Source organism: Scyliorhinus torazame, chromosome 14, assembly GCF_047496885.1.
Source record: "Scyliorhinus torazame isolate Kashiwa2021f chromosome 14, sScyTor2.1, whole genome shotgun sequence".
In the NCBI taxonomy this organism is placed as follows: Eukaryota; Metazoa; Chordata; class Chondrichthyes; order Carcharhiniformes; family Scyliorhinidae; genus Scyliorhinus; species Scyliorhinus torazame.
The window spans coordinates 162218875-162243847 of record NC_092720.1 but is presented as its reverse complement, the minus strand read 5'-3'; the positions used below and the strand labels follow the sequence as shown (position 1 = coordinate 162243847).

General features: G+C 45.8%; 2 protein-coding genes across 3 annotated transcripts in view; both read right to left on the bottom strand.

Annotated features, from left to right (window-relative positions):
- LOC140390131 (uncharacterized) overlaps positions 1–13750 on the bottom strand; it is a 19506-nt gene extending 5756 nt beyond the window's left edge. Inside the window, exon 1 of the mRNA XM_072475060.1 lies at positions 13492–13750. The gene's annotated coding sequence lies outside the window, so the exon portion shown is untranslated. The remainder of the gene's footprint in view (positions 1–13491) is intronic.
- LOC140390130 (uncharacterized) lies at positions 3079–24973 on the bottom strand. 2 transcript variants are annotated; one of them, XM_072475059.1, is made up of 5 exons: positions 24935–24973; positions 22882–24026; positions 20785–20941; positions 19890–20694; positions 3079–3854 (listed from the first exon to the last, which is right to left on the bottom strand). In XM_072475059.1, the coding sequence occupies exons 2-5, from the start codon at positions 23578–23580 to the stop codon at positions 3839–3841; spliced, it is 1677 nt and encodes a 558-aa protein (XP_072331160.1). In that variant the 5' UTR covers positions 23581–24026; positions 24935–24973; the 3' UTR covers positions 3079–3838. The 2 variants fall into 2 exon arrangements, with proteins under 2 accessions (XP_072331160.1, XP_072331159.1); XM_072475058.1 differs by lacking the exon at positions 3079–3854 and adding an exon at positions 13887–16654.

The following is a 24973-nucleotide window of genomic DNA, read 5'->3' as shown; positions in this document are numbered from 1 at the left end:
CCTGATGCAGCTCAAGGTGGTGCACATAGCGCACCTTTCCAACATGCATATAAGTGGTTTCTTCCTGGAGGTGGAGGATAAGTACGAGTGGTGTCAGGGGGCCCGGCCAACCACATGCACATGTTATGGTCCCATCCCACACTCGGAGTTTTGGACTGCCTTCTTCGAGGGTGGGGGTGGGGGGGGTCAGGATGGAGCCGTGCCTATCTGTGGTGGTCTTCGAGGGGTCTAGCATTCAGAGCTCTGGATAGGAAAGGGGAGGATGCCCTGGCCTTCGCCTCACTGATCGGCAGGCGGAGACCTGCTAAGTTGGAGATCGGCCGTGCCTCCCAGGGCCTGGGAATGGCTCTCAGATCTGGTGAATTCCTGAGGCTGGAAAATTAGAAATTTGAGATAAGGAGACATTCCACGACACATGGAATAAATTCATCTTTTCATAGACCTGTTCGCAACCAGCAACAAGTGTGGGGGTGGGGGATAGTTAGGGAAGGGGGGTAGGAAGGGGGAGGGGTAGTAAAGGGGGCGGGGAGAGGTATGTCACCTGGAAGGAGGGGAGCTCGAGAAGAACAGAAAAGGAGCGGGGAGAAGGACCAGACACAGGCTGAACCGGGGAAACAAACCCACCGACCCTCCCTTCCAATCTCAAACTCAAGGAGAGAACGGGACATCCCCCCCCACCCCACCAGCGAAACAAAGACAACTGGCAAGCATCCCAGCAATATTTGTAAAACGTGGATAAAGCTGGATGCAATTCCAGCTGCCAAGCGGTAGGAGCCCCAGGAAGAACCTTCAAAATACTGTAAAAATTAACACTACAGTAATGGAAATATGTAAAATAATATTGGGGCGTCAGTCACGGTTATGATGAGCAGCTCATGTTTTGGCATTTCTATTTTGTTACTGACCATTGCCATTGTTAGTTGGTAAGTCTAATTTTGCTGTTTTTCAGTTAAAAGTGCAGTGTGTAACGTAGTGTCTGATTGACTGAAGCTGCCCCCCACCCTAATTGCTGAGAGGCAGTTTTCTGTCAGTCACCTGAGGCCGGTTTAGTGGCACAAGGGTGTACATTGTATTCTTCTGTTTGAAGGTTAAGTAGTGTGAGTCACCCTGGTTAGCTGAGGTCTGTATAAAAGACAGACAGAAAGCACTCTCGGTAAGCTTTGCACAGGTGAAGGAGACACATCCTGAGTGAGTGAGACACATCCAGAGTGGGAATTGGAACTTGGTAATTTGGTGCAGTGAGGTAATTCGGTGCAGAGTGGGAGAAGGTGCTTTTTCCCTGTCATTTTGTTCTTTCTTCTGGCCTGTAACTGTTAATCTGCAGGGATAGAAGCAGAGAGCATCCTGGGAAGATAAGTGATTATTATTTTTAATACCTTTTCAAATTGTGTGGGGGGGAAACTGAAGTGACATCACACTAAAGCTGTGGCCTGATTGGCTGGTTGGGAATCTGTTAAATTTGAAAAAAAAAATAATATTGCAAAAAAATCTAATTGATGAACTAGATACTGGAGTAACTAAACCCGAGGGCAGTGATCGGTATTTAGCATTTAATTTTACAGTAAAAATATCTAGTGTCAGGTCCATATAGTTAATTGTAACTCAATCTAACAATAATTTAAGTGTTTATTTTAAATTAATTAATTAGTGCTTAAATGTCACTCAGCAGGGTGCCGTGCTCCAACTGTGATATGTGGCAGATCTGTGACGCTTCCAGCGTCCCTGTCATCTATATCTGCAGCAAGTGTAACCAATAGCAGCTCCTCACAGACAGCATGGTTCGGTTGGAGCAGCAATTGGATGCACTTAGGAGCATGCAGGTGCTGGAAAGCTTCATAGATAGGAGCTATAGAGAAGTGGACACACCCAAGGTGCAGGCAGAGAGATGGGTGACCACCAGAAGGGGCAGGCAGTCAGTGCAGGAATCCCCTGTGGTTGTCGCCCTCTCGAACAGGGTACCGCTTTGGATACTGTTGGGGGGTACAGCCTATCAGGGGAAAACAGCAGCATGCCAGAGCAGTGGCACCACGGCTGGCTCTGATGTTCAGCAGGGAGGGTCAAAGCGCAGAAGAGCAATAGTCATAGGGGACTCTATGGTCAGGAGTACAGATAGGTGCTTCTGTGGACGTGAATGAGACTCCAGGATGGTATGTTACATCCCTGGTGCCAGGGTCAAGGATGTCTCAGAACAGGTAGCGGGCATCCTGAAGGGGGAGGACAAACAGGCAGAGGTCATTGTACATATTGGTACTAATGACGTAGGCAGGAAGGGGCTTGAGGTCCTGCAGCAGGAGCTAGGGAGCTAGGCAGAAAGTTAAAAGACAGACCTCTGGGGTTGTAATCTCGGGATTACTCCCTGTGCCACGTGCCAGTGAGGCTAGAAATAGGAAGATAGAGCAGCTAAACATGTGGCTAAACAGATGGTGTAGGAGGGAGGGTTTTCGTTATCTGGACCACTGGGAGCTCTTCCGGGGCAGGTGTGACCTGTATAAGAAGGACCGGTTGCATCTAAACTGGAGAGGCATAAATATCCTGGCCGCAAGGTATGCTAGTGTCACACGGGAGGGTTTAAATTAGTATGGCAGGGGGGTGGGTACCGGGGCAACAGGTTAGAAGGTGAAAACATTGAGGGAGAACTAGGGAATAGGGCCAGTATGGCTCTGAGGAAGAGCAGACAGGTAGATGTTGCTGAAAACAGCAGGTCTGGTGGCCTGAAGTGCATATGTTTCAATGTAAGTAGTATACCGGGTAAGGCAGAGGAACTTAGAACTTAGATTAGTACTTGGAACTATAATGTTGTTGCAATTACAGAGACCTGGTTGGGGGAAGAACAGGATTGGCAGCTAAACGTTCCAGGATTTAGATGTTTCAGGCAGGATAGAGAGGGATGTAAAAGGGGTGGCGGAGTTGTGCTACTGGTTAGGGAGAATATCACAGCAGTACTATGGGATGTTGCTAACTTTTGGTTGGTTCAATTGGCTCTGTTTTATAACCTTTGCTCTAGTCGCCAGGTATCTTAACGATACCGCCACGAGGTTCAAGTTCAAGTAATGATCAATAACTCAACACACCAATTAGTAAGATTCAAATCAATGCACATTTATTATACACAGTAAATCGCTACTCATGCATAAATTCTACTTTCTAGGCTATTTCTACAACTAACAGGCCTACTTAGCTTCGGACTGGCCCACCAGGTCAGGGGAAAAAATGGCCTTTCGTTCGGGTTCTGAAACTGCAGGATTCAAAGCTGGTATGGACTGGTAGCTCGGAGCGGCTATCCCTTAGCGAGCGTTGACTTAAGACTTACGTTCTTGGAGGCAGCTGGACAGGTCACTCTCAGGGGTTGCTTCGTGTTGCTGAGTGACCCTGTCAAGAAGGACAATTTGAACTTGGGGGCTTTGCTTTATAATCCCCAGAGGCTTCCCGCCCTTTGTGGCGGACCCCGTACCTGGTTCCAAGTGATTGGACTTTGTTCCAATCGCTTGGTTCGATTTCTCCAATACTGAAGCTGTTCCCTGATCGATGGGCGGTCTTTAGGTGTCCGTTAACCTCTTTTGTGTTGGCTCCTGCTGGCGCCGAGGAGTTTGGCTTGGCCTTGTTTACCTTAAATGTTTCGATTGTTCCCGGAGATCACTCATTAGTATGTAGATGGCTGCTACATTATTGTGCCGATGGTTGCTGGTATCGATGCTGTCTGGGCTTTTGCAGAGTCTAATACACAGTAAACTTGCACCTGCCAGTTTTTGCCTGTGTTGGCTGAATTTCCCTTCAGCCTTTGCTGTTCTCCATTTTACGTCGGGAATTGGCCAACCCAGGTGGCTACAGGGAGGACACCTCAGAGTGCTTCGAGGCTATATGGGTAGAGATCAAGAATAAGAAAGGTGCAGTCACAATGTTGAGAGTTTACTACAGGCCTCCCAACAGCCAGCGGGAGATAGAGGAGCAGATGGGTAGACTGATTTTGGAAAGGAGTAAAAGCAACAGGGTTGTTGCGATGGGAGACTTCAGCTTCCTCAATATTGACTGGGACTCACTTAGTGCTAGGGGCTTGGACGGGGCAGAGTTTGTAAGGAGCATCCAGGAGGGCTTCTTAAACAATATGTAGATAGTCCAACTAGGGAAGGGGCTGTACTGGACCGGGTATTGGGGAATGAGCCCGGCCAGGTGGTTGAAGTTTCAGTAGGGGAGCATTTCGGGAACAGTGACCACAATTCAGTAAGATTTAAAATGCTGGTTGACAAGGATAAGAGTGGACCTAGGGTGAATGTGCTAAATTGGGGGAAGGCTAATGATAACAACATTAGGCGGGAACTAAAGAACCTAGATTGGGGGCGGATGTTTGAGGGTAAATCAACTTCTGACATGTGGGAGGCTTTCAAATGTCAGTTGAAAGGAATTCAGGACCGACATGTTCCTGTGCGGAAGAAGGATAAATACGGCAAATTTCAGGAACCTTGGATAACGAGAGATATTGTAGGCCTCGTCAAAAAGAAAAAGGAGGCATTTGTCAGGACTAGAAGGCTGGGAACTGACGAAGCCTGTGTGGAATATAAGGAAAGTAGGAAGGAACTTAAACAAGGAGTCAGGAGGGCTAAAAGGGGTCACGGAAAGTAATTGGCAAAAAGGGTTAAGGAAAATCCCAAAGCTTTTTACACATGCATAAAAAGCAAGAGGGTAGCCAGGGAAAGGATTGGCCCACTGAAGGACAGGCAAGGGAATCTATGTGTGGAGCCAGAGGAAATGGGCGAGGTACAAAATGAATACTTTGCATCAGTATTCATCAAAGAGAAGGAATTGGTGGATGTTGAGTCTGGAGAAGGGTGTGTCGATAGCTTGGGTCACATTGAGATCCAAAAAGACGAGGTGTTAGGCGTCTTGAAAAATATTAAGGTAGATAAGTCCCCAGGGCCTGATGGGATCTACCCCAGAATATTGAAGGAGGCTGGAGAGGATATTGCTGAGACCTTGATAGAAATCTTCGGATCCTCATGGTCTTCAAGTGATGTCCCAGAGGACTGGAGAATAGCCAATGTTGTTCCTTTGTTTAAGAAGGGTAGCAAGGATAATCCAGGGAACGACAGGCCGGTGAGCCTTACGTCAGTGGTAGGGAAATTACTGGGGAGAATTCTTCGAGGCAGGATCTACTCCCGTTTGGAATCAAATGGCCATATTAGCGAGAGGCAGCATGGTTTTGTGAAAGGGAGATCGTGTCTCACTAACTTGATAGAGTTTCGAAGACGTCACGAAGATGACTGATACAGGTAGGGCAGTGGATGTTGTCTATATGGACTTCAGTAAGGCCTTTGACAAGGTCTCTCATGGCAGACTGGTACAAAAGATGAAGTCACATGGGACCAGGGGTGAGCTGGCAAGATGGATACAGAACTGGCGAGGTCATAGAAGGCAGAGAGTAGCAATGGAAGGGTGCTTTTATGATTGGAGGGCTGTGACTAGTGGTGTTCCACAGGGATCAGTGCTGGGACCTTTGCTGTTCGTAGTGTATATAAATGATTTGGAGGAAAATGTAACTGGTCTGATTAGTAAGTTTGCAGATGACACAAAGGTTGGTGGAATTGCGGATAGCGATGAGGACTGTCAGAGGATACAGCAGGATTTAGATCGTTTGAAGACTTGGGTGGAGAGATGACAGATGGAGTTTAATCCGGACAAATGTGAGGTAATGCATTTTGGAAGGTCTAATGCAGGTAGGGAATATACAGTGAATGGTGGAACCCTCAAGAGTATTGAAAGTCAGAGAGATCTAGGTCACAGAAAGGGGCAAAACAGGTGGAGAAGGTAGTCAAGAAGGCTTATGGCATGCTTGCCTTCATTGGCCGGGGCATTGAGTATAAGAATTGGCAAGTCATGTTGCAGCTGTATAGAACCTTAGTTTGGCCACACTTGGGAGTATAGTGTTCAATTCTGGTCGCCACACTACAAGAATGTGGAGGCTTTAGAGAGGATGCAGAAGAGATTTACCAGGATGTGCCTGGTATGGAGGGCATTAGCTATGAGAGGTTGAATAAACTCGGTTTGTTCTCACTGGAACGACGGAGGCTGAGGAGCGAGCTGATACAGGTCTACAAAATTATGAGGAGTATAGACAGAGTGGATAGTCAGAGGCTTTTTTCCAGGGTAGAGGGATCAATTACTAGGGGGCATAGGTTTAAGGTGCGAGGGGCAAGGTTTAGAGGAGATGTACGAGGCAGGTTTTTTACACAGAGGGTAATGCCTGGAACTTGCTGCCGGAGGAGGTGGTGGAAGCACGGACAATAGTGACATTTAAGGGGCATCTTGACAAATTCATGAATAAGAACAGAAGAACTAGGAAGAGGAGTAGGCCATCTGGCCCCTCGAGCCTGCTCCGCCATTTAATGAGATCATGGCTGATCTTTGTGGACTCAGCTCCACTCTCCGGCCCATACACCATATCCCCGAATCCCTTTATTCTTTAGAAAGGCATCTATCTTTTTCTTAAAAACGTTGAAAGAAGGAGCCTCAACTTCTTCACTGGGCAAGGAATTCCAGAGATTCACACCCTTTGGTGAAGAAGTTCCTCCTACACTCCGTCCTAAATCTACCTCCCCTTATTTTGAGGCTATGCCCCCTAGTTCTGCTTTCCCCGACCAGTGGAAACAACCTGCCCGCATCTATCCTATCTATTCCCTTCATAATTTTATATGTCTCAATAAGATCCTCCCGCATCCTTCTAAACTCCAATGAGTACAGTCCCAGTCTACTCAACCTCTCGTCATAATCTAATCCCCTCAACTCTGGGATCAACCTAGTGAATCTCCTCTGCACTCCCTCCAGTGCCAATATGTCCTTTCTCAGGTAAGACCAAAACTGAACACAATACTCCAGATGCGGCCTCACCAACACCCTATACAATTGCAGCATAACCTCACTAGTCTTGAAAGCCATCCCTCTAGCAATGAAAGACAAAACTCGATGAGCCTTCTTAATCACCTGTTGCACCTGCACACCAACTTTTTGCGACTCGTGCATCAGCACACCCAGGTCCCTCTGCACAGCAGCATGTTTTAACATCTTACCGTTTAAATAATAATCCATTCTGCTGTTATTCCTCCCAAAATGGATAGCCTCACACTTGGCAACATTGAATTCCATCTGCCAGACCCTAGCCCATTCACCTAACCTATCCAAATCCTTCTGCAGACTTCCGGTATCCTCTGCACTTTTTGCTTTACCACTCATCTTAGTGTCGTCTGCAAACTTTGACATATTGCACTTGATCCCCAACTCCAAATCGTCTATGTAAATTGTGAACAACTGCGGGCCCAACACTGATCCTTGAGGGACCCCACTAGTTACAGGTTGCCAACCAGAGAAACACCCATTTATCCCCACTCTCTGCTTTCTGTTAGTTAACCAATCCTCTACCCATGCTACCACTTTACCCTCAATGCCATGCATCTTTAGTTTATGCAGCAACCTTTTGTGTGGCACCTTGTCAAAAGCTTTCTGGAAATCCAGATATACCACATCCATTGGCTCCCCGTTATCTACTGCACTGGTAACGTCCTCAAAAAATTCTACCAAATTAGTCAGACACGACCTACCCTTTGTGAACCCATGCTGCGTCTGCCCAATGGGACAATTTCCCTCCAGGTGCCCCGCTCTTTCCTCCTTACTGATAGATTCCAGCATTTTCCCTACAACCGAAGTTAAGCTTACCGGCCTATAATTACCCGCTTTCTGCCGACCTCCTTTTTTAAACAGTGGTGTCACGTTTGCTACTTTCCAATCCTCTGGGACCACCCCAGAGTCTAGTGAATTTTGATAAATTATCACTAGTGCGTTTACAATTTCCCATGCCATCTCTTTTAACACTCTGGGATGCATCCCATCAGGGCCAGGAGACTTGTCTACCTTTAGCCCAATTAGCTTGCCCAATACTGCCTCCTTAGTGATTACAATCATCTCAAGGTCCTCACCTATCATATCTTTATTTCCATCAGTCACTGACATGTTATTTGTGTCCTCCACTGTGAAGACTGACCCAAAAAACCTGTTCAGCTCCTCAGACATTTCCCCGTCTCCTATTATTAAATCTCCCTTCTCATCTTCCAAAGGACCAATATTTACCTTAGCCACTCTTTTTTGTCTTATATATTTGTACAGCTTTTACTATCTGCTTTTATGTTCTGAGCCAGTTTACTTTCATAGTCTACCTTACTCTTCTTTATGGTTTTTTAGTAGCTTTCTGTTGTCCCCTAAAGACTTCCCAGTCCTCTAGTCTCCCACTAATTTTTGCCACTTTGTATGTTTTTTCCTTCAATTTGATACTCTCCCTCACCTCCTTAGATATCCACGGTCGATTTTTCCCCTTTCTACCGTCTTTCTTTTTTGTCGGTATGAACCTTTTCTGAACACTGTGAAAGATCGCTCGGAAGGTTCTCCACTGGTCCTCAACTGTTTCACCATGAAGTATTTGCTCCCAGTCTACCTTAGCTAGTTCTTCTCTCATCCCATTGTAATCGCCTTTGTTTAAGCACAAAACACTAGTGTTTGATTTTACCTTCTCACCCTCCAATTGTATTTTAAATTCCACCATATTGTGGTCGCTCCTTCCAAGAGGATCCCGAACTATGAGATCATTAATCAATCCTGCCTCATTACACAGGACCAGATCTAGGACCGCTTGTTCCCTTGTAGGTTCCATTACATACTGTTCCAGGAAATTATCCCGGGCACATTCTATAAACTCCTCCTCAAGGCTGCCTTTACCAACCTGGTTAAACCAATCGATATGCAGATTAAAATCTCCCATGATAACCGCTGTACCATTTCTACATGCATCCGTTATTTCTTTGCTTATTGCCTGCCCTACCATCCTGTTACTATTTGGTGGCCTATAGACTACTCCTATCAGTGTCCTTTTCGCCTTACTATTCCTGATTTCCACCCAAATTGATTCAACCTTGTCCTCCATAGCACCAACATCATCCCTTACTATTGCCCGGATGCCATCCTTAAACAACAAAGCTACACCACCGCCCTTACTGTCCATTCTATCCTTTCGTATAGTCTGATACCCTTGGCTATTTAACTCCCAGTCGTGACCATCTTTTAACCATGTTTCAGTAATGGCCACTAAATAATAGTCTTTCATGATGATTTGCGCCATCAACTCATTTACCTTATTTTGTATACTACGAGCATTCAGGTAAAGTACACTTATGCTGTTTTTTATGTCTTTGTTATGAATCCTAACACCTTGATCAGTAACTTTTCACAATTTAGTTTTCCTCTTACCCTTTCTCCTAATTTTCCTTGTCTTTGAACCCATGCCTCTACATAATAACCTGTCATGTAACCTGCTGCCTTGATCTCCATTAACCATTATACTGTCCATAGCTTTACATTTCCCTTCCCCCCAACTTGCTAGTATAAAGTCCTTGTGACCAACCTATTTCCAGAAAGCCTTTGACAAGGTGCCACACAAAAGGTTGTTGCAGAAGATAAAGATGCATGGCATTAAGGGGAAAGTAGTAGCATGGATAGAGGATTAGTTAATTAATAGAAAGCAAAGAGTGGGGATTAATGGGTGTTTCTCTGGTTGGCAATCAGTAGCTAGTGGTGTCCCTCAGGGATCAGTGTTGGGCCCACAACTGTTCACAATTTACATAGATGATTTGGAGTTGGGGACCAAGGGCAATGTGTCCAAGTTTGCAGACGACACTAAGATAAGTGGTAAAGCAAAAAGTGCAGAGGATACTGGAAGTCTGCAGAGGGATTTGGATAGGCTAAGTGAATGGGCTAGGGTCTGGCAGATCGAATACAATGTTGACAAATGTGAGGTTATCCATTTTGGTAGGAATAACAGCAAAAGGGATTATTATTTAAATGAAAAAATATTAAAACATGCTGCTGTGCAGAGAGACCTGGGTGTGCTAGTGCATGAGTCGCAGAAAGTTGGTTTTCAGGCGCAACAGGTGATTAAGAAGTCAAATGGAATTTTGTCCTTCATTGCTAGAGGGATGGAGTTTAAGACTAGGGAGGTTCTGCTGCAATTGTATAAGGTGTTAGTGAGGCCATACCTGGAGTATTGTGTTCAGTTTTGGTCTCTTTACTTGAGAAAGGACGTACTGGCACTGGAGGGTGTGCAGAGGAGATTCACTAGGTTAATCCCAGGTTGAGTAGACTGGGACTGTACTCGTTGGAATTTAGAAGGATGAGGGGGGATCTTATAGAAACATATAAGATTATGAAGGGAATAGATAGGATAGATGCGGGCAGGTTGTTTCCACTGGCAGGTGAAAGCAGAACTAGGGGGCACAGCCTCAAAATAAGGGGAAGTAGATTTAGGACTGAGTTTAGGAGGAACTTCTTCACCCAAAGAGTTGTGAATCTATGGAATTCCTTGCCCAGTGAAGCAGTAGAGGCTCCTTCATTAAATGTTTTTAAGATAAAGATAGATAGTTTTTTGAAGAATAAAGGGATTAAGGGTTATGGTGTTCGGGTTGGAAAGTGGAGCTGAGTCCACAAAAGATCAGCCATGATCTCATTGAATGGTGGAGCAGGCTCGAGGGGCCAGATGGCCTACTCCTGCTCCTAGTTCTTATGTTCTTTAGCCACGTGTTAACTTCTCTAATTTTCTCAACCCTATGCCAATTGGCATGTGGCTCAGGTAGTAATCCAGAGGTTATAACCCTGGAGGACCTGTTCTTTAATTTAGTCCCTAGTGTTTGATAATCCCCAAACAGGTCCTCTTTCCTAGTCTTACCTATGTTGTTCGTCCCAAACTGGACCACAACAACTGGATCCTCCCCCTCCCTCTCCAAAATCCTTTCAAGTCGATCAGAGATGTCCGTCACCCTGACACCGGGCAGGCAACATACCATGCGGGACTCTCGATCTGGCTTACAAAGGATGCCATCAATCCCCCTAATTATAGAATCCCCTACAACTACCACTTGTCTTTTTGCTCCCCCCTCTTGAATGGCTTCCTGTACCACGGTGCAGTGGTCAGTCATCGCATCCTCCCTACAGCCCTCTTCCTCATCCACACAGGGAGCAAGTACCTTATACCTGTTGGACAAGGTCAAGGGCTGAGGCTCATCAACTCCTAAATTCAGGATCCCCCTACTTGCCTCCCTTGCAGTCACACCACTCTGTCCCTGACCACAGTCCGAATTAACGGTACTTATTCTACCGGGTGTGACTGCCTCCTGAAACAAAGCGTCCAGGTAATGTTCCCCCTCCCTGATGTGCCGCAGTGTGTGCAGCTCGGTCTCCAGCTCATCAATTCTGAGCCTAAGTTCCTCGAGCAGCCAACACTTGCTGCAGATGTGGTCACTGACGGTCTCAATGGGATCCACCAGTTCCATCATCATACAGCAACAGCACATCACCTGTCCAGCCATATTCAACTAGTTAATTAATTTAAATATTATTTAAAAAAAAAAAATTATTTATAGAACCTCAAGGATAAACCCGAACACCAACAAAAACACAGCCCTCTCTCGCCACTCACCCGAACTCAGTCACTCACCTAAACTCAGATGCACTCTGTTCCAATCAGCACTCAGTCACTCACCTAAACTCAGATGCACTCTGTTCCAATCAGCACTCAGTCACTCACCTAAACTCAGATGCACTCTGTTCCAATCAGCACTCAGTCACTCACCTAAACTCAGATGCACTCTGTTCCAATCAGCACTCAGTCACTCACCTAAACTCAGATGCACTCTGTTCCAATCAGCACTCCGTGACTAAAGGCACTCCTGCCACACCTTTTGTGCACTCACCTCTCCCAGCACTGTGGATGGGAATAGAGGGATACGGACCCAGGAAGTGTAGTAGATTTTAGGTTAGACGGGGAGCATGGTCGGCACAGGCTTGGAGGGTCGAAGGGCCTGTTTTTGTGCTGTACTTTTCTTTGTTGTTCTTGTATTGTTATTTGCATGCAAAACTCTGTTTTTCTAATTCCAAATGCCAATAAAAATATTTTTTTAAAAAGTAATTGTTTAGAAAGGCTCAGAATATGTAAACTAAAAAATTGACTTCAAGCAGCATGACAAACAGGGAAGGTGAAAAGCATCCTGACAGTTTGGATACTTGTCCTGTGTCTATTGGATATATTATTGACACTGAGTAAGAAAGCAGCCTCCAGATAAAGGAAATATTGACAAGTTTCCAGGCCCAGGGGTGGTATACTTTATGGGTCATCTACTGGTGAGGGGGAATGGGGCAGGATTTGTGGTGAGGGGACCTGCTTTGGAAGGCGGGGGGGGGGGGGGGGGGGGGGGAGGGGGATCTGAGTAGTAAACTTAATGAACAATCATTAAAGTGGATAGATGAAATGGTTTATATTAAGATTGATATTAAATCATACATTAAAACCTTTGGAATAGACAAATGTAGTATGAGAGGTCCCTCTGGCATGATGGGAAATTTAGCCAATAACAATCGGCCTGATGGGATTCTTTAATCCAACTCACAATCCTCACTGTGAGGCCTGTCACTCAAAGTGCTGAAACTCCACACACTAATGACAATTTAAGAAAGAAAATGCATCAAAGCTCACACAAATTTGTTACTGCCCCCACACACACACACGTGTATTCACAACTTAAAACGTTCATACTCTGAACAAAACTTCAAATACTAGTGTGAGGAAAAAGGAATCTTGGAGACTTCCACCAACAGGGAGGAACAAAATAATCCTCAGCCCTGCCTGTCTCAGCTCATTAAATCCCCTCAGGGTAACCCCTCTCCCATCATAGGTCATGAAACCGTCTTGGGGTAACCTTCAACTCTGCCTCTCACAGCTCATTAAAACCCACGGGGTAACCGCACCCCTCTCTCTTTCTTGGTCACTGTTCATTAAATCCACTTGGTGTAACTCTCTTTCTCTCCCCAGAACAGAAACATTAGGGACTTGCACTAATTTAAAATTATTTTTTAATTTATTTGCCAGAAGTTCAGTGAATGGTTATTTGAATCCCCAGTCTAAATTTTGATCTGTCGTGCCTGATGTTATGTTTGTAATCTGATGAGTAATATTGTTTTTCGCACTCGGAGACAGATACCTCCCCGTTCCAGTTCACTCAGTACAGCAGACACTTGGAAACTGTTACCGTTTTACCGCACCAGTTCTCTCACTACACCGGGCACTTCTTTGTACATTCCCTCAGACGGCACATCCCAAATTCATCTCTCAAACACAGCACTGGGCAAAACTATTAAACCCAAGCCCAAGCTTTTGGGAGAGGACGAGGCTTTCACGTAAAATTTTTAGACATTAGAAGACATTTTAATAAATATGTCTCTGCCCCTTCCAGATAATTACACCTCACCTTCTCATATACACTAATGACCAATCAACAAAATTCAGACTGTAAATCAGAAAATCAATATCCAGCACAAAGCACCTGATTGCCCACAGGATAGTCAGACTGCCTGAACATTAGTGTGGATATTGTGCAATGTGATTCTTCTAAATTCTGCTCCTTCACTCACCATCTCCTGCCTTGGTTTGGAGTCCCTACAGGAAGTGAAGCAGCTGTGGTAGAGGAAGAGGAGAGAATGGGCAGAGTGGGTGGGCTCTCTGATTGACGTCTCTCACAGACAATCCAAATATTTCTGCAGTAACAGGAGTTTCCTGAAGTTTGGGAAACTGACCGGGACACGGAGGCGACTTTGAGCAGCAGCTCAAGTGGGGATTTAAACTTGTTATTGTCCCATCTGAATAAAACCTCACTTATTAGTCAAGAAGGTCTGCAGCACAGAAAACGATCTTAGGCCCATTGCATCTACGCCGGCAGAAACGGCTATCTATTTTAATCCTATTGAGAAACATTATGCAGCTATTCAACTGTTGTGTACTTCACCCTCACTCTCATGGGAGACCAGACTAAGTTAAAAACTAATCTTTATTTACGGGCTTTCCGAAAGCGAGGACTTTCGACATTATGATTAGGACTATACAAAAACCCTGATTTGATGAAAATACAGGCAGTTTCCCTCAAGATTCGATTACAAGACATTAGCATGTACCAATCATTTGTTACACAATCATGACTATCGATTAAGGTTACATAATGCAGTTTATAAAAATAATTATCCAACCATATTAAAGGTCCGCATGCTTAATTAAAATATCCAATCATTACAAAGGCACGTATGTTGTCCCGAAATTAGTGATATTGGTAGTCTGCTATCTGGAGTGTAGCCATCACTCATTTCTTTCTCCTTATTGCTATCATCAGATATAGTGGGCCATCACAATGGTACCTTGTTACACGTTGCAGAATAGACCTTGAACTGTAACATATGCAGCTTCTCTGCCTGAAAACTGGCCTCTCAAAGATACATTGTGTCCTTGTAATATGTGTTACACTTGACAGAGATACTTTGAATTGAAGAATTCAGCTTCCTCAGTAAAATGGTGGAACTGTATATTTTAAAATGGTTGCAGTATACTATCTAGTATCTATAAATGCCTAAATTGTCCACTTCAAATCCCATTTTGCAGCACTTGGCTGCCTCGGCATCGCAAGTGTATATCTAAATACTTCTTAAATGTTATGAATGCCTTTGACTCTACCATCCTTTCAATCAGTGAGTTCCAGACTCCCACCACCCTTTGCACCTGCTGTCTCACTTCCACCTGGTAAACATTTACAGAAATTTCTAGTGTGGGAATAGCATTCTTCATCCGAGGCTTTCAAACTGACAACATCAGTGTGGGATGTGTAGCCTCGGATGTGTTTGACAGCAGACATAAGAGGAAGGCCCACAGCATTCAAGGCAGGGATATCATCCCGTGGTGGAATTAGATCATGAACAAGAGAGATGAGCAGTGAACAGGCAGAAGAAATGACTGACCCTGTTACTGATGGAATGACTTGGGCTGCAATCCTTCAACTCTCGCCAGATTTCCCTGCCGGCCTCTTCCTCCTCACCTCACATCAGAACCTCTCCCCTTTCCGAACACCTTGCTTTGTCCCTGACTCCATGTCCTTTTCCAGGATTGGGAGGTGACAACACGTTCAAAGACTTTGGAGAAGAAATGAAGGTGGAGATAGGATGGTAGTTTGCAAGGGCAGAGGGGCAAGGGTTTATATTTTTTAGCAGAGGGGTAATAACAGCAGATTTAAAAGAGAGCAAAAACATCTGAATAGAGAGAACCATGGACAATATCGAAAAAACAGTGGAAACCAGGAGGGGAAGTTGGGTAATCAGTTTAATGAGAATATGGTGGAGGGAACAGGAGGTGGGTCTCATGGACAAGATGAGCTCAGAGAGGACATGAGGGGAGATTGGAGAGAACTGGAGAAAGATGTGAGATCAGAGCTCAGGCAGGGGTAGAGCATTAATTGAAGTTTGTCCCGGTGAACTAGTGGATGGGGGTAAATGGCAGAGGCAGTTGATGGGATTGTTTCAATCTTATTTCCCTGATCAGAGAAGTAAATAACCAGGGAGCAGAGATATAAAGTAATTGATGAAAGAAGTATTTTTTTCACCCAGAGGGTGGTGAGAGTCTGGAATTCACTATCTGAAAGGGTTATAGAGGGAGAACCCATCAACACATTTTAAAAACACTGGGATATGAACTTGAAGGAATAATAAGAGTAATTTTTATTAGTGTCACAAGTAGGCTTACTTAACACTGCAATGAAGTTACTGTGAAAATCCCCTGATCACCACACTCCGGTGCCTGTTCGGGTACACTGAGGGAGAATTCAGAATGCCCAATTTACCTGACAAGCGTATCTTTCGGGACTTGTGGGAGGAAACTTGTGTTCGGGACTTGTGGGAGGAAACTGGAGAGCCCAGAGGAAACCCATACAGACACGGGGGAAATTGCAGTCTGTACAGACAGCGACTCAAGCCAGGAATCAAACCCGGCTTCTCTCCAGTGTGAATGAGTCAGTGTTGCACAAGTGTCACTGAGGGCTCACTCACACATCCCACAATTGAATGCTGTCTCCCTTGTGTGAACTGTCTGGTGCATTAGGAAAAACTGGATCTTGTGAAAACTTTGACACACCTCACACTGGAACACATTCTCCTCAGTGTGGATGTGTCAGTGTTTCATGAGCGTTATTCACTTTGTGATGTCTCAGTCACACACCTCACATTTCAGTGGCTGCTCCACTGTGTGAACGTGCCGGTGATTTAACAGCGCTGATAATTGTGCAAAGACTTTATTGCACACCTCACATGTGAAAGTTTCTCCTATGCAAAGTCATTGATGTTCATAGAAGGCTGATGACCATAAGAATGATTTGTCACACATTTTGCACGTGATTGTTTTCTCCCCAACTGAACATGTTGGTGTATGCCAAAGTTGGATGAGTGAGAATGATTTCTCACACTTGAATGGATTTCTCCCCTGTGTGTATCGTCCTGTGCCTCAGGAGTCTAGAAGATTGGATGAAAAACAATAGTCACACCGAAAGGGTTTCTTCCCAATGTGAACCCTCTGTGTGTCAGGAGCCTTGTCGATGTCACAAAAGCTTTCTTGCAAACATCACTTTTGAAAGGCTTTTTTCCTGTGTGGATTGGCTGATGGGCCAAGATGTTCGACGACTGTGAGGCTTTGCTACATACCTCACAGGTATACAGATTCTCCTTCCAAAGAGAAAATGCTGGAAAATCTCAGCAGGTTTGGCAGCATCTGTAGGGAGAAAAAAGAGCTAACGTTGAGTCCAGATGACCCTTTGTCAAAGCTATAATACAGAGGAAGTAGGAAATATTTATACTGTGGAGTGAGAATGAAAGACGAGTCATAGCCACAAAAACCCAGGGAAACGGGGTGCCATAGTAACCGTGGGGAAAGAATGCTAATGGAAGTCACCAGAGAGAACAAAAGATGTGAAAGGCCAAACAACAGAGGGTAAACTGTGACAGATGTAGATGTGGGGGGAAGCAAAGGGGAGAAAGGGTAAGGAAAGGTGGTAAGATGGAGGAGGGGTTAAATATATATAAAGAAGGGCAAGAGAGAAAGAAATGGTAAAAGACAGTTAAAATGAAATGGGATGAAAACAAATGGGTCGAGGTGGGGTAGAGCTAATCATCTGAAGTTGTTGAATTTTGATGTTGAGACGGAAGACTGTCTGTAGTGTGCCTAACCGGAAGATGAGATGTTGTTCCTCGGGTTTGCATTGAGCTTCAATGGAACATTGCAGTAGGCCAAGGACAGACATGTGGGCATGGGAGCAGGGTCTTTTGTTAAAATGGCAAGCCACGGGAAGGTCAGGGTCCTGAATGCGCACAGACCAAAGGTGATCAACAAAGCGATCACCCAGTTTGTATTTGGTCTCTCCGATATAGAGACCACATTGGGAGCAGCAAATGCAATAGACCAGATTGAAAGAGATGCAAGTGAAACGCTGCTTCACCTGGAATGAGTGTTTTGGGCCTGGGATGTTAAGCGTGGAAGAGGTAAAAGGGCAGGTGTTACCAATGGAGACCTTAAAAGGCTGCTGATATTACGATCCCAGACCAGACCCCAACAGTTGCTGGGAAACCGGGCAGAAATCCCAATAATTTATTTTTAATTTGTAAGACTGTGAGGAAAGGATACATCCCCCCTGAAGTATTCCATGTACAAATAGGGATATGGGGCAAAATTCTCCCCCAACGGCGCGATGTCCGCCGACTGGCGCCAAAAGCGGCGCCAATCAGACAGGCATCGCGCCGGCCCAAAGGTGCGGAATGCTCCGCACCTTTCACGGGAAATCCCCGGGAGGGATTTCCGCCCCGCCAGCTGGCGGAAATGGCGTTTGTTGCCCCGCCAGCTGGCGGAAATGGCGTTTGGTGCCCCGCCAGCTGGCGCGGAAATGCGGCGCATGTGCGGGAGCGTCAGCGGCCGCCGACAGTTTCCCGCGCATGCGCAGTGGGGAGAGTCTCTTCTGCCTCCGCCATGGTGGAGGCCGTGGTGGAGGCGGAAGGGAAAGAGTGCCCCCACGGCACAGGCCCGCCCGCGGATCGGTGGGCCCCGATCGCGGGCCAGGCCACCGTGGGGGCACCCCCCGGGGTCAGATCGCCCCGCGCCCCCCCCAGGACCCCGGAGCCCGTCCACGCTGCCTGGTCCCACCGGTAAATACCAGCTTTGATTTACGCCGGCGGGACAGGCAATTTCTGGGCGCGACTTCGGCCCATCCGGGCCGGAGAATTGAGCGGGGGGTCCCGCCAACCGGCGCGGCCCGATTCCCGCCCCCGCCCAATCTCTGGTACCGGAGACTTCGGCGGATGCGGGATTCACGGCGGCCAACGGCCATTCTCCGACCCTGGTGTTTTAAAACAAACTCTATCATTAACACAATGTTAAACTAACTGAATCGTAAAAAAGCTTACAATTTCCAGTCAACCAATGCTTAACAAAAATATGAAACTCTAACCCCTTACTGCTATCTTTTAATCGCCAACCAATAAACCCATCTCAGGTCAAAACCCACTTTAAGATACAGTCAGCAGACACAGGAACACTTTCTGTACAGAGATGTCTTGGAGAAACTGCTTTGAGAGAGAGAGATCTTTCAGGGAACAGCCTGCAGAGTCTTGCCTGTGTGAAACTACTGTTTGCCTTCCCTGCATTTGGCGAAATTCGGGAGATGGTGGCATAGTGATATTCTCCCTGGACTAGTAATCCAAAGACGCAGAGTAATGATCGGGAAGAGTGGGGGGTGGTGTCCCAGGATCTAATCCCGCCACTGCAGGTGGCAAAATTTAAATTCAATACAAATCTGGAATAAACATTGAATGAAGACTATGAAACCATTGTTGATTCTTGTTAAAAAACCCTCTACTTCCTTTGAGGAATGCAATTTGCCGCCCTTACCTGGACTGGCTTACGTGTGACTCTAGATCCTCAATAATGTGGTTGACTTATGACTGCTCCTTCAAGGGAAATTAAATGCTGCCCAGCCAGTGAGGCCCACGTCCCATAAATTAATTTCAAAAAAGCTACTGTCCTGTTCACAGGCGAATCAAACCTGAACCCAGCACCTGACTGCTTCAGCCCCTGGCTCATCCCATTAACGACATCATCTCGATCCCATGAACTGATATATGGTCATCGTACTAAGGCAAAATACAATGTCTATAATTACCTACTCCCCAGGGAACCTTTGTTCTATAAACTAGCCCTATTTCAGTAAACAATATACGTGGTTGGAATTAATTATAACTTTACATTTATGGCATTTTTCTTGCCCTTTCGGAGCCACAAAGTTTGGCTGACTTTCAAACCAGGATTTTTGAAAAAACATTGCAGCAGCAGAAACATAAACTATCTATCCCAGGCTTTTAGCCATTATTGCCCAAGCTACATATAATATGATATATATCTGAAATTTCTGTGCACAGTTGCCTCTGTGAAATCCCAACCCGGCCCATTCCTGGTCCCACAAAAATCAGAGATGCTATCATCGGGGGGACAGGTCTCAAGGGTTTGGTCACCTCCCGCCATTGTCCTCATTTCATAGAATCTACAGTGTAGAAGGAGTCTATTTGGCACATCGAGTTTGCACCGGTCCCTGGAAAGAGAACCCTCCCTAAGCTGACACCTCCATCCTATCCATGTGACCCAGTAACCTTTTTGGACACCAAGGGCAATTTAGCATGGCCAATCCACCTAACCTGCACATCTTTGAACTGTGGGAGGAAACCAAAGCATCCGTAGGAAACCCACACAGACATGGGGAGAACGAGCAGACTCCACACAGGCAGTGAACCATTGTGGGAACTGAACCAGGGATCCTGGAGCTGTGAAGCAACTGTGCTAACCACTGTGCTACCGTGCCCCCCATTTGGAGCGGCTCACTGTCATGGCAAAAATGCAGATATTAAAATATCCATCAGGTGGAGATAATGTTGTCAAGGAGTGTAGGAGGGAGGGAGTCTAATACCTGTTGTGTCTCTCCTGTCCTTGTGACGTGACCTCTCCTATACACGAGGCATATTCAGCAGATGTCTCTGCACTGGGCTGCTGGTGGCTAGAAGGTGCAGGCACAACAATCTGAGACAGAATCTGCCTCATTTCATTCAAAGTTTCATTACTTCTTTGCAGAAGCTGACAAAGAATCACATTCTTTTGCTGAAGAATCTCACTGGTTCTTTGTAGATGCTGGTTTTGAATCTCATTCTGCTGTCTTAGAACCTCATTCTGCTGCTGAAGAATTTCAGTATTTCTTTGTAGATGCTGAAGAATCTCAGTATTTTTTTGCAGATTCTGGTTAACATCCGTCTTAAATTCAGTCAAAGTTTGGCGAAGCAAGTTAGATGTGGCCTGATAACTCTCTGTACTTTGAACCTGTTCCTGATGCAAGCGCTCAACATTTTTCAGATTATCTTCATTTTCTTCACCATGGGCCTGATGTTGTCCGTGTACTCGTGGAGAAGGCGGAGCTTCTGTTTCCAAAGTCGCAGGTTCCTCACATCCGGAAGGTCCTGAGTGCCCTCCCTTCACCACATCAGCCAGATCATCACAGACTTCTTCCTTCACACAAGCCACAATATTTAACTTGAACTCACCAACACTACCCTCCAAATCAGACACCTTACACTCCTGACACTCCTCCACTTCAGCTGCCATGCCACATTGCTGTGAGGTATTCACCTCCGTCCCTTCCTCATCAGCCCTTTCAGGAATCTCGGGCGCTGCTGCCAACTCTCCTCCATCACCATCTGATGTGTCCATGGACACCCGTGTATCTGTCAGATGAAGAAAATCACAATTATTATCTTTTGTCACATAAATTAACTCTCCTCCTGATGGTTTAAGCACTCAGCTGCTGACATAACCTTCACTCATCCCCATATCTGATCCACCATTGGTTATCGTGGGGTTGGAGAGGCCAAACAGCTTCCTCGTGAACTCCTCCTGTTCTGTCAGCTCCTTGATGTACAGAACCTGCTCTCCAGTCAAAGAGCGCTCCTGGGTGTTACGGGCCAGCTTTACCTAAAGGAAGAAACGAAAATGCTAACTGAATCATGGTCCAAACTTTGCTGTGCTATCTTGTGACACGGTTTCTAAATGCTGGAGACGGCTTTCAGCCTGGACCAAGGGGGACGTCTGATTAGAGATCAATCTTATGTCAAAGTCAGAGCCATCTACTGCATTTTACAAAACTTCAAAATTTGTAACATAACATAGTTCGAGGTGCGATTTTACGTTCATGCTGCTCCTGAAAAGCAGCTCGCCATGGTGCAGCGTGGCTAATAGAAGACTCCTGAAATCTAGCCAGCTCGCGAGGTCGCATTAGGTCTCACGAGACCTTGTGATGTAATCCCACCCATTGTGGGTGGGATCACATTTTAGCAAATCTGCATAGTAAAGCAAGACAGCTAGTCTCACTTTAATGTGCAGATTCCTGAGGTACCCGAGGCGTGGGATCCATCACTTTATCTCGGAGACTTGGGGTGAGGGCTGTTTTGTACTGATGAAATTAGTTCTTTCTGTGCCGTCTGGTCTCAATCAAAAGGCTGAGTTCGAATTTAGAAATTCCTTTAGTTTATTTCAAATAGCTTGCACTCCCTCTGATAAAGGCAGGAGACCCATGTCTCTTGAAACTTCCAGAGCGAGTGAGACAAAGGGAGGCAACACATGTGGTCTTTAGTTTATATTCATGCAGTATCAAGTTCCACATACACGAATACAAGATTTCGATAGGCCCTTTCCTTGAGCTGGTCACATAATCTAACTGCCACCGATTCAGAGAGGCTCATTACACATTCCTTTCCTTCCTCTGGGCCTCTGCCCCCCAGCATCCTTTGTGGCATCCTTTGTGCAAAGAACCAGTCCCTATAGCCACCCCTCCCCCTCTCGCCATGCTTTGCCTATTTCTTTGTTCACTCCCTGCAACCCAAATTAATGTCCATAATGCACTATTCTAACTGGTCATCCCAGTAAAATGCTCTTTTCTTTAGTTCAATTCCTCAGTACTGGTCTCCACAAACGGGGACCAGACGGAACAGCACTCTTGGGGATCGCACAGGAAATTGGAGGCTTCCAAATGCATGCCCTTTGGAATGGGTGGTACCCTGGCAGTGCTGGTGCTACTTGGGAACCTTGATATGGTCAGCTATCAGGGGCACTGTGAGGTTGGTACTGGCAAGGTGTCAAGATGCAATTTTTTTGCCTGATGGCGATTGGACCTGGTGCGCCCTGTGTGGTTGGGAGCATCCCATAGTGCATTGGGGCTTATGATTGGGGGGGGGTTGGGAATCGTTTCAGGGGCTCGAGATCACAGCCATTTTTAAATGGAGTCCTGATTTCTTGCTACATGGAGGAGTTTTGGAGAGCGGAGCACCTCAATGCATAAGACGGGGCACTGTGAGGCCTCAGCCGCGTGTTCCCCACTGAGGCCTACCCTATCTAACGCAAGTGCCGTATACCATTGTGTTTCACGGCACTTCCACTCCCTCTCCATACCCGAACCCCATAACCTAACCTGCACATCACTGGATGCCAAGGGGCAAATGAGCATGATCAATCCACCAAACCCGCACAACTTCGGACTATGGGAGCATGGAGGAAGCCCACGCAAACACGGGAGAATGGATGAATTCCATATAGACAGTAACCCAAGACCAGAATTGAATCCAGGTCTCTGGTGCTGTGAGGCAGTAGTGCTAATCACTGTGCCACCGTGTCAACGGTGCCCCACATCAAACATGTTGATGGTTTGTCTCCTGTGTGAATGCATTGCTGTGTGCAGAGGAAAGGTGACTCAGTGAATGATTTGTCACATATCCTATATGTGAATATGTTGGCGTGCGCAAGAAACCAATGAGTTCAAGAACAATTTTTCACATATCTCACATGTGAACGATTTCTCCCCTGCGTGAATGCATTGGTGTTTACAGTGTTGGTGATTCTGAAAAAGATTTGTTACACACCTCACACGCGAAGGGATTTTCCTCTGTGTGAATCCTCTGGTGAGATAGAAGGTTGTCTTTTCGTTTGAAAGTCATTTTACAAACATCACAGCAGAAGGGTTTCTCCTCTGTATGAACACGTTGGTGTTTACGGAGAGTCGATGACTGTGAGAATGATTTGTCACACACCTCACATGCGAATGGTTTCTCCCCTGTGTGAATACGTTGGTGTCTGTGGAGGTTTGATAACTGCGAGAATGATCTGTCACACATTTTGCAGGTAAAGGGTTTCTCCCCTGTGTGAATCCTCTGGTGTGATACAAGGTTGTTATTTTCACTGAAAGTCATCTGACAAACATCACATCTGAATGGTTTCTCTCCTGTGTGAAGACGCTTGTGTTTACTGAGGTGCGATGACAGTGTGAATGATTTATCACACACCTCGCACGTGAATGGTTTCTCCCCTGTGTGAATACGCTGGTGTTTACGGAGGTCCGATGATTCCGAGAATGATTTGTCACACATTTTGCACATGAAGGGTTTCTCACCTGTGTGAATGTGTTGATGCTGATGGAGAGCCGATGATCGTGAGAAGGACTTTTCACAAACATCACACTTAAAGGGTTTTTCCCCTGTGTGAATCATCTGGTGCCTCTGGAACATCGTAGAGTTCACAAAACTGTTGTCAGAAACATCACACCTGAATTGTTTCCCTTCCATGTGACTGTCCTTGTGGTAACAGTAGATATGACAAATGCACCCTGGAAGACCTTGTAAACCTGTGGAGTCTCCGCACAGTTGAATGGCCTCCCACTTGTAGGAATGAGGCTTGAATGAATGATGGAAGCTCTCACCACACTTGGGGCCCACTCCTATTTCTTCCCAACCTCACTCTGAGTGATCACCCGCAGCTGAACCTTCAGAGAGGTTGGTTCTGATGGAAGGTTCCACACCACTGACCAGTTTCAGATCTGATGATATGTCAAAGCTCTCAATATCTAACTGACATCCAGATGGTGGCTTCACTGCCCAACTTTAGCTGTGTTGAGCACTGCTGTGAAGGAACAGGATGTCTTTCCACAAATTTTCACTTGTCCTTTCGTAAATGGTCAGTATCTATCTGTGGAGTCTATCCTCTGTATTCTCTGCAGTATGGTGCAATCCATCTGTAAAACAGGAAAGGGAAACATGATTTCCTCCAACTCTCTCTCCCCCATTGCTGAAGGGTCTGACTCCTCAGTTAGAGACTGTTCCAAAGTGAGTGTCAGTCTGCTATTCCCCTGTGTGGGGGAACAGCAACAAGTCTTTTCTTTTTTTTCACTTGAATGTCACACATCCTCAGTTTCCAGCAGGGTCACTGGATAGTGACCAGAATCAGACAGTGTGGCTACTTTCTTGACTTCACCCAATCCCAATTTACCCAAGCGCCGTGAGGGACAATGGAAGAGACAGTTGGGCAGAGTATAAAGCTGACTATCAATTCACAATGAACTCATGTTGGGCTGACATAATTCAATGGAGATTTTGAAATTTCTCCCCTTGTTTTCCCAAATTATTTGAAGAAAACATACTGGGCAGGAAGTGCTAGAAGCTAAGGAAAATATTGCTTCAGTGTACCTGGTTGAAGGGTTCTGGTTTATCCTGGGAAATTAGATACTCTGCACTCACTCAGACTGCACATCTCAAATTCAGCTCAGACACAGCACTGGGCATATCCAAGCCCAGGCTTTCAGCAAAGGTCGAGGTAAAATCTTTAAAGTCATTAAAATAAATTTCAATAAATGTGTCCCTGTCCCTCCTCGATAATTACACCTCACCATCTCATATTCAGCAATGACCCATCAACAAAAGTCAGCCTGTAAATCAGAAAGGAAATACTCCCAATAAACACACTCAATATCCAACACACAGCCAATCAAACAGCTCAGCACAAAGCACCGAGTAAATATGTCTCTGAGCTGGATCTTCTCACACAGCATTAGGGCCATTTCCACACCTGATTGCCCACAGGATAGTCAGACTGCCTGAACATTCGTGTGGATATTGTGCAATGTAATTCTGCTCCTTCACTCACCATCTCCTGACTTGGTTTTGAGTCCCTACAGGAAGTGAA

Excerpts from the sequence above, each read along its gene's own strand:
- LOC140390130 (XM_072475058.1), bottom strand. The coding sequence starts at position 23,580 with ATGGAAGGGAAACAATTCAGGTGTGATGTTTCTGACAACAGTTTTGTG. Across the intron at positions 20,942-22,881 it reads AAAATCCCTTCGCGTGTGAG|GTAAAGCTGGCCCGTAACAC; the intron begins GTGTGTAACAAA and ends TTCTTCCTTTAG. Across the intron at positions 20,695-20,784 it reads AGATATGGGGATGAGTGAAG|ATACACGGGTGTCCATGGAC; the intron begins GTTATGTCAGCA and ends TTCATCTGACAG.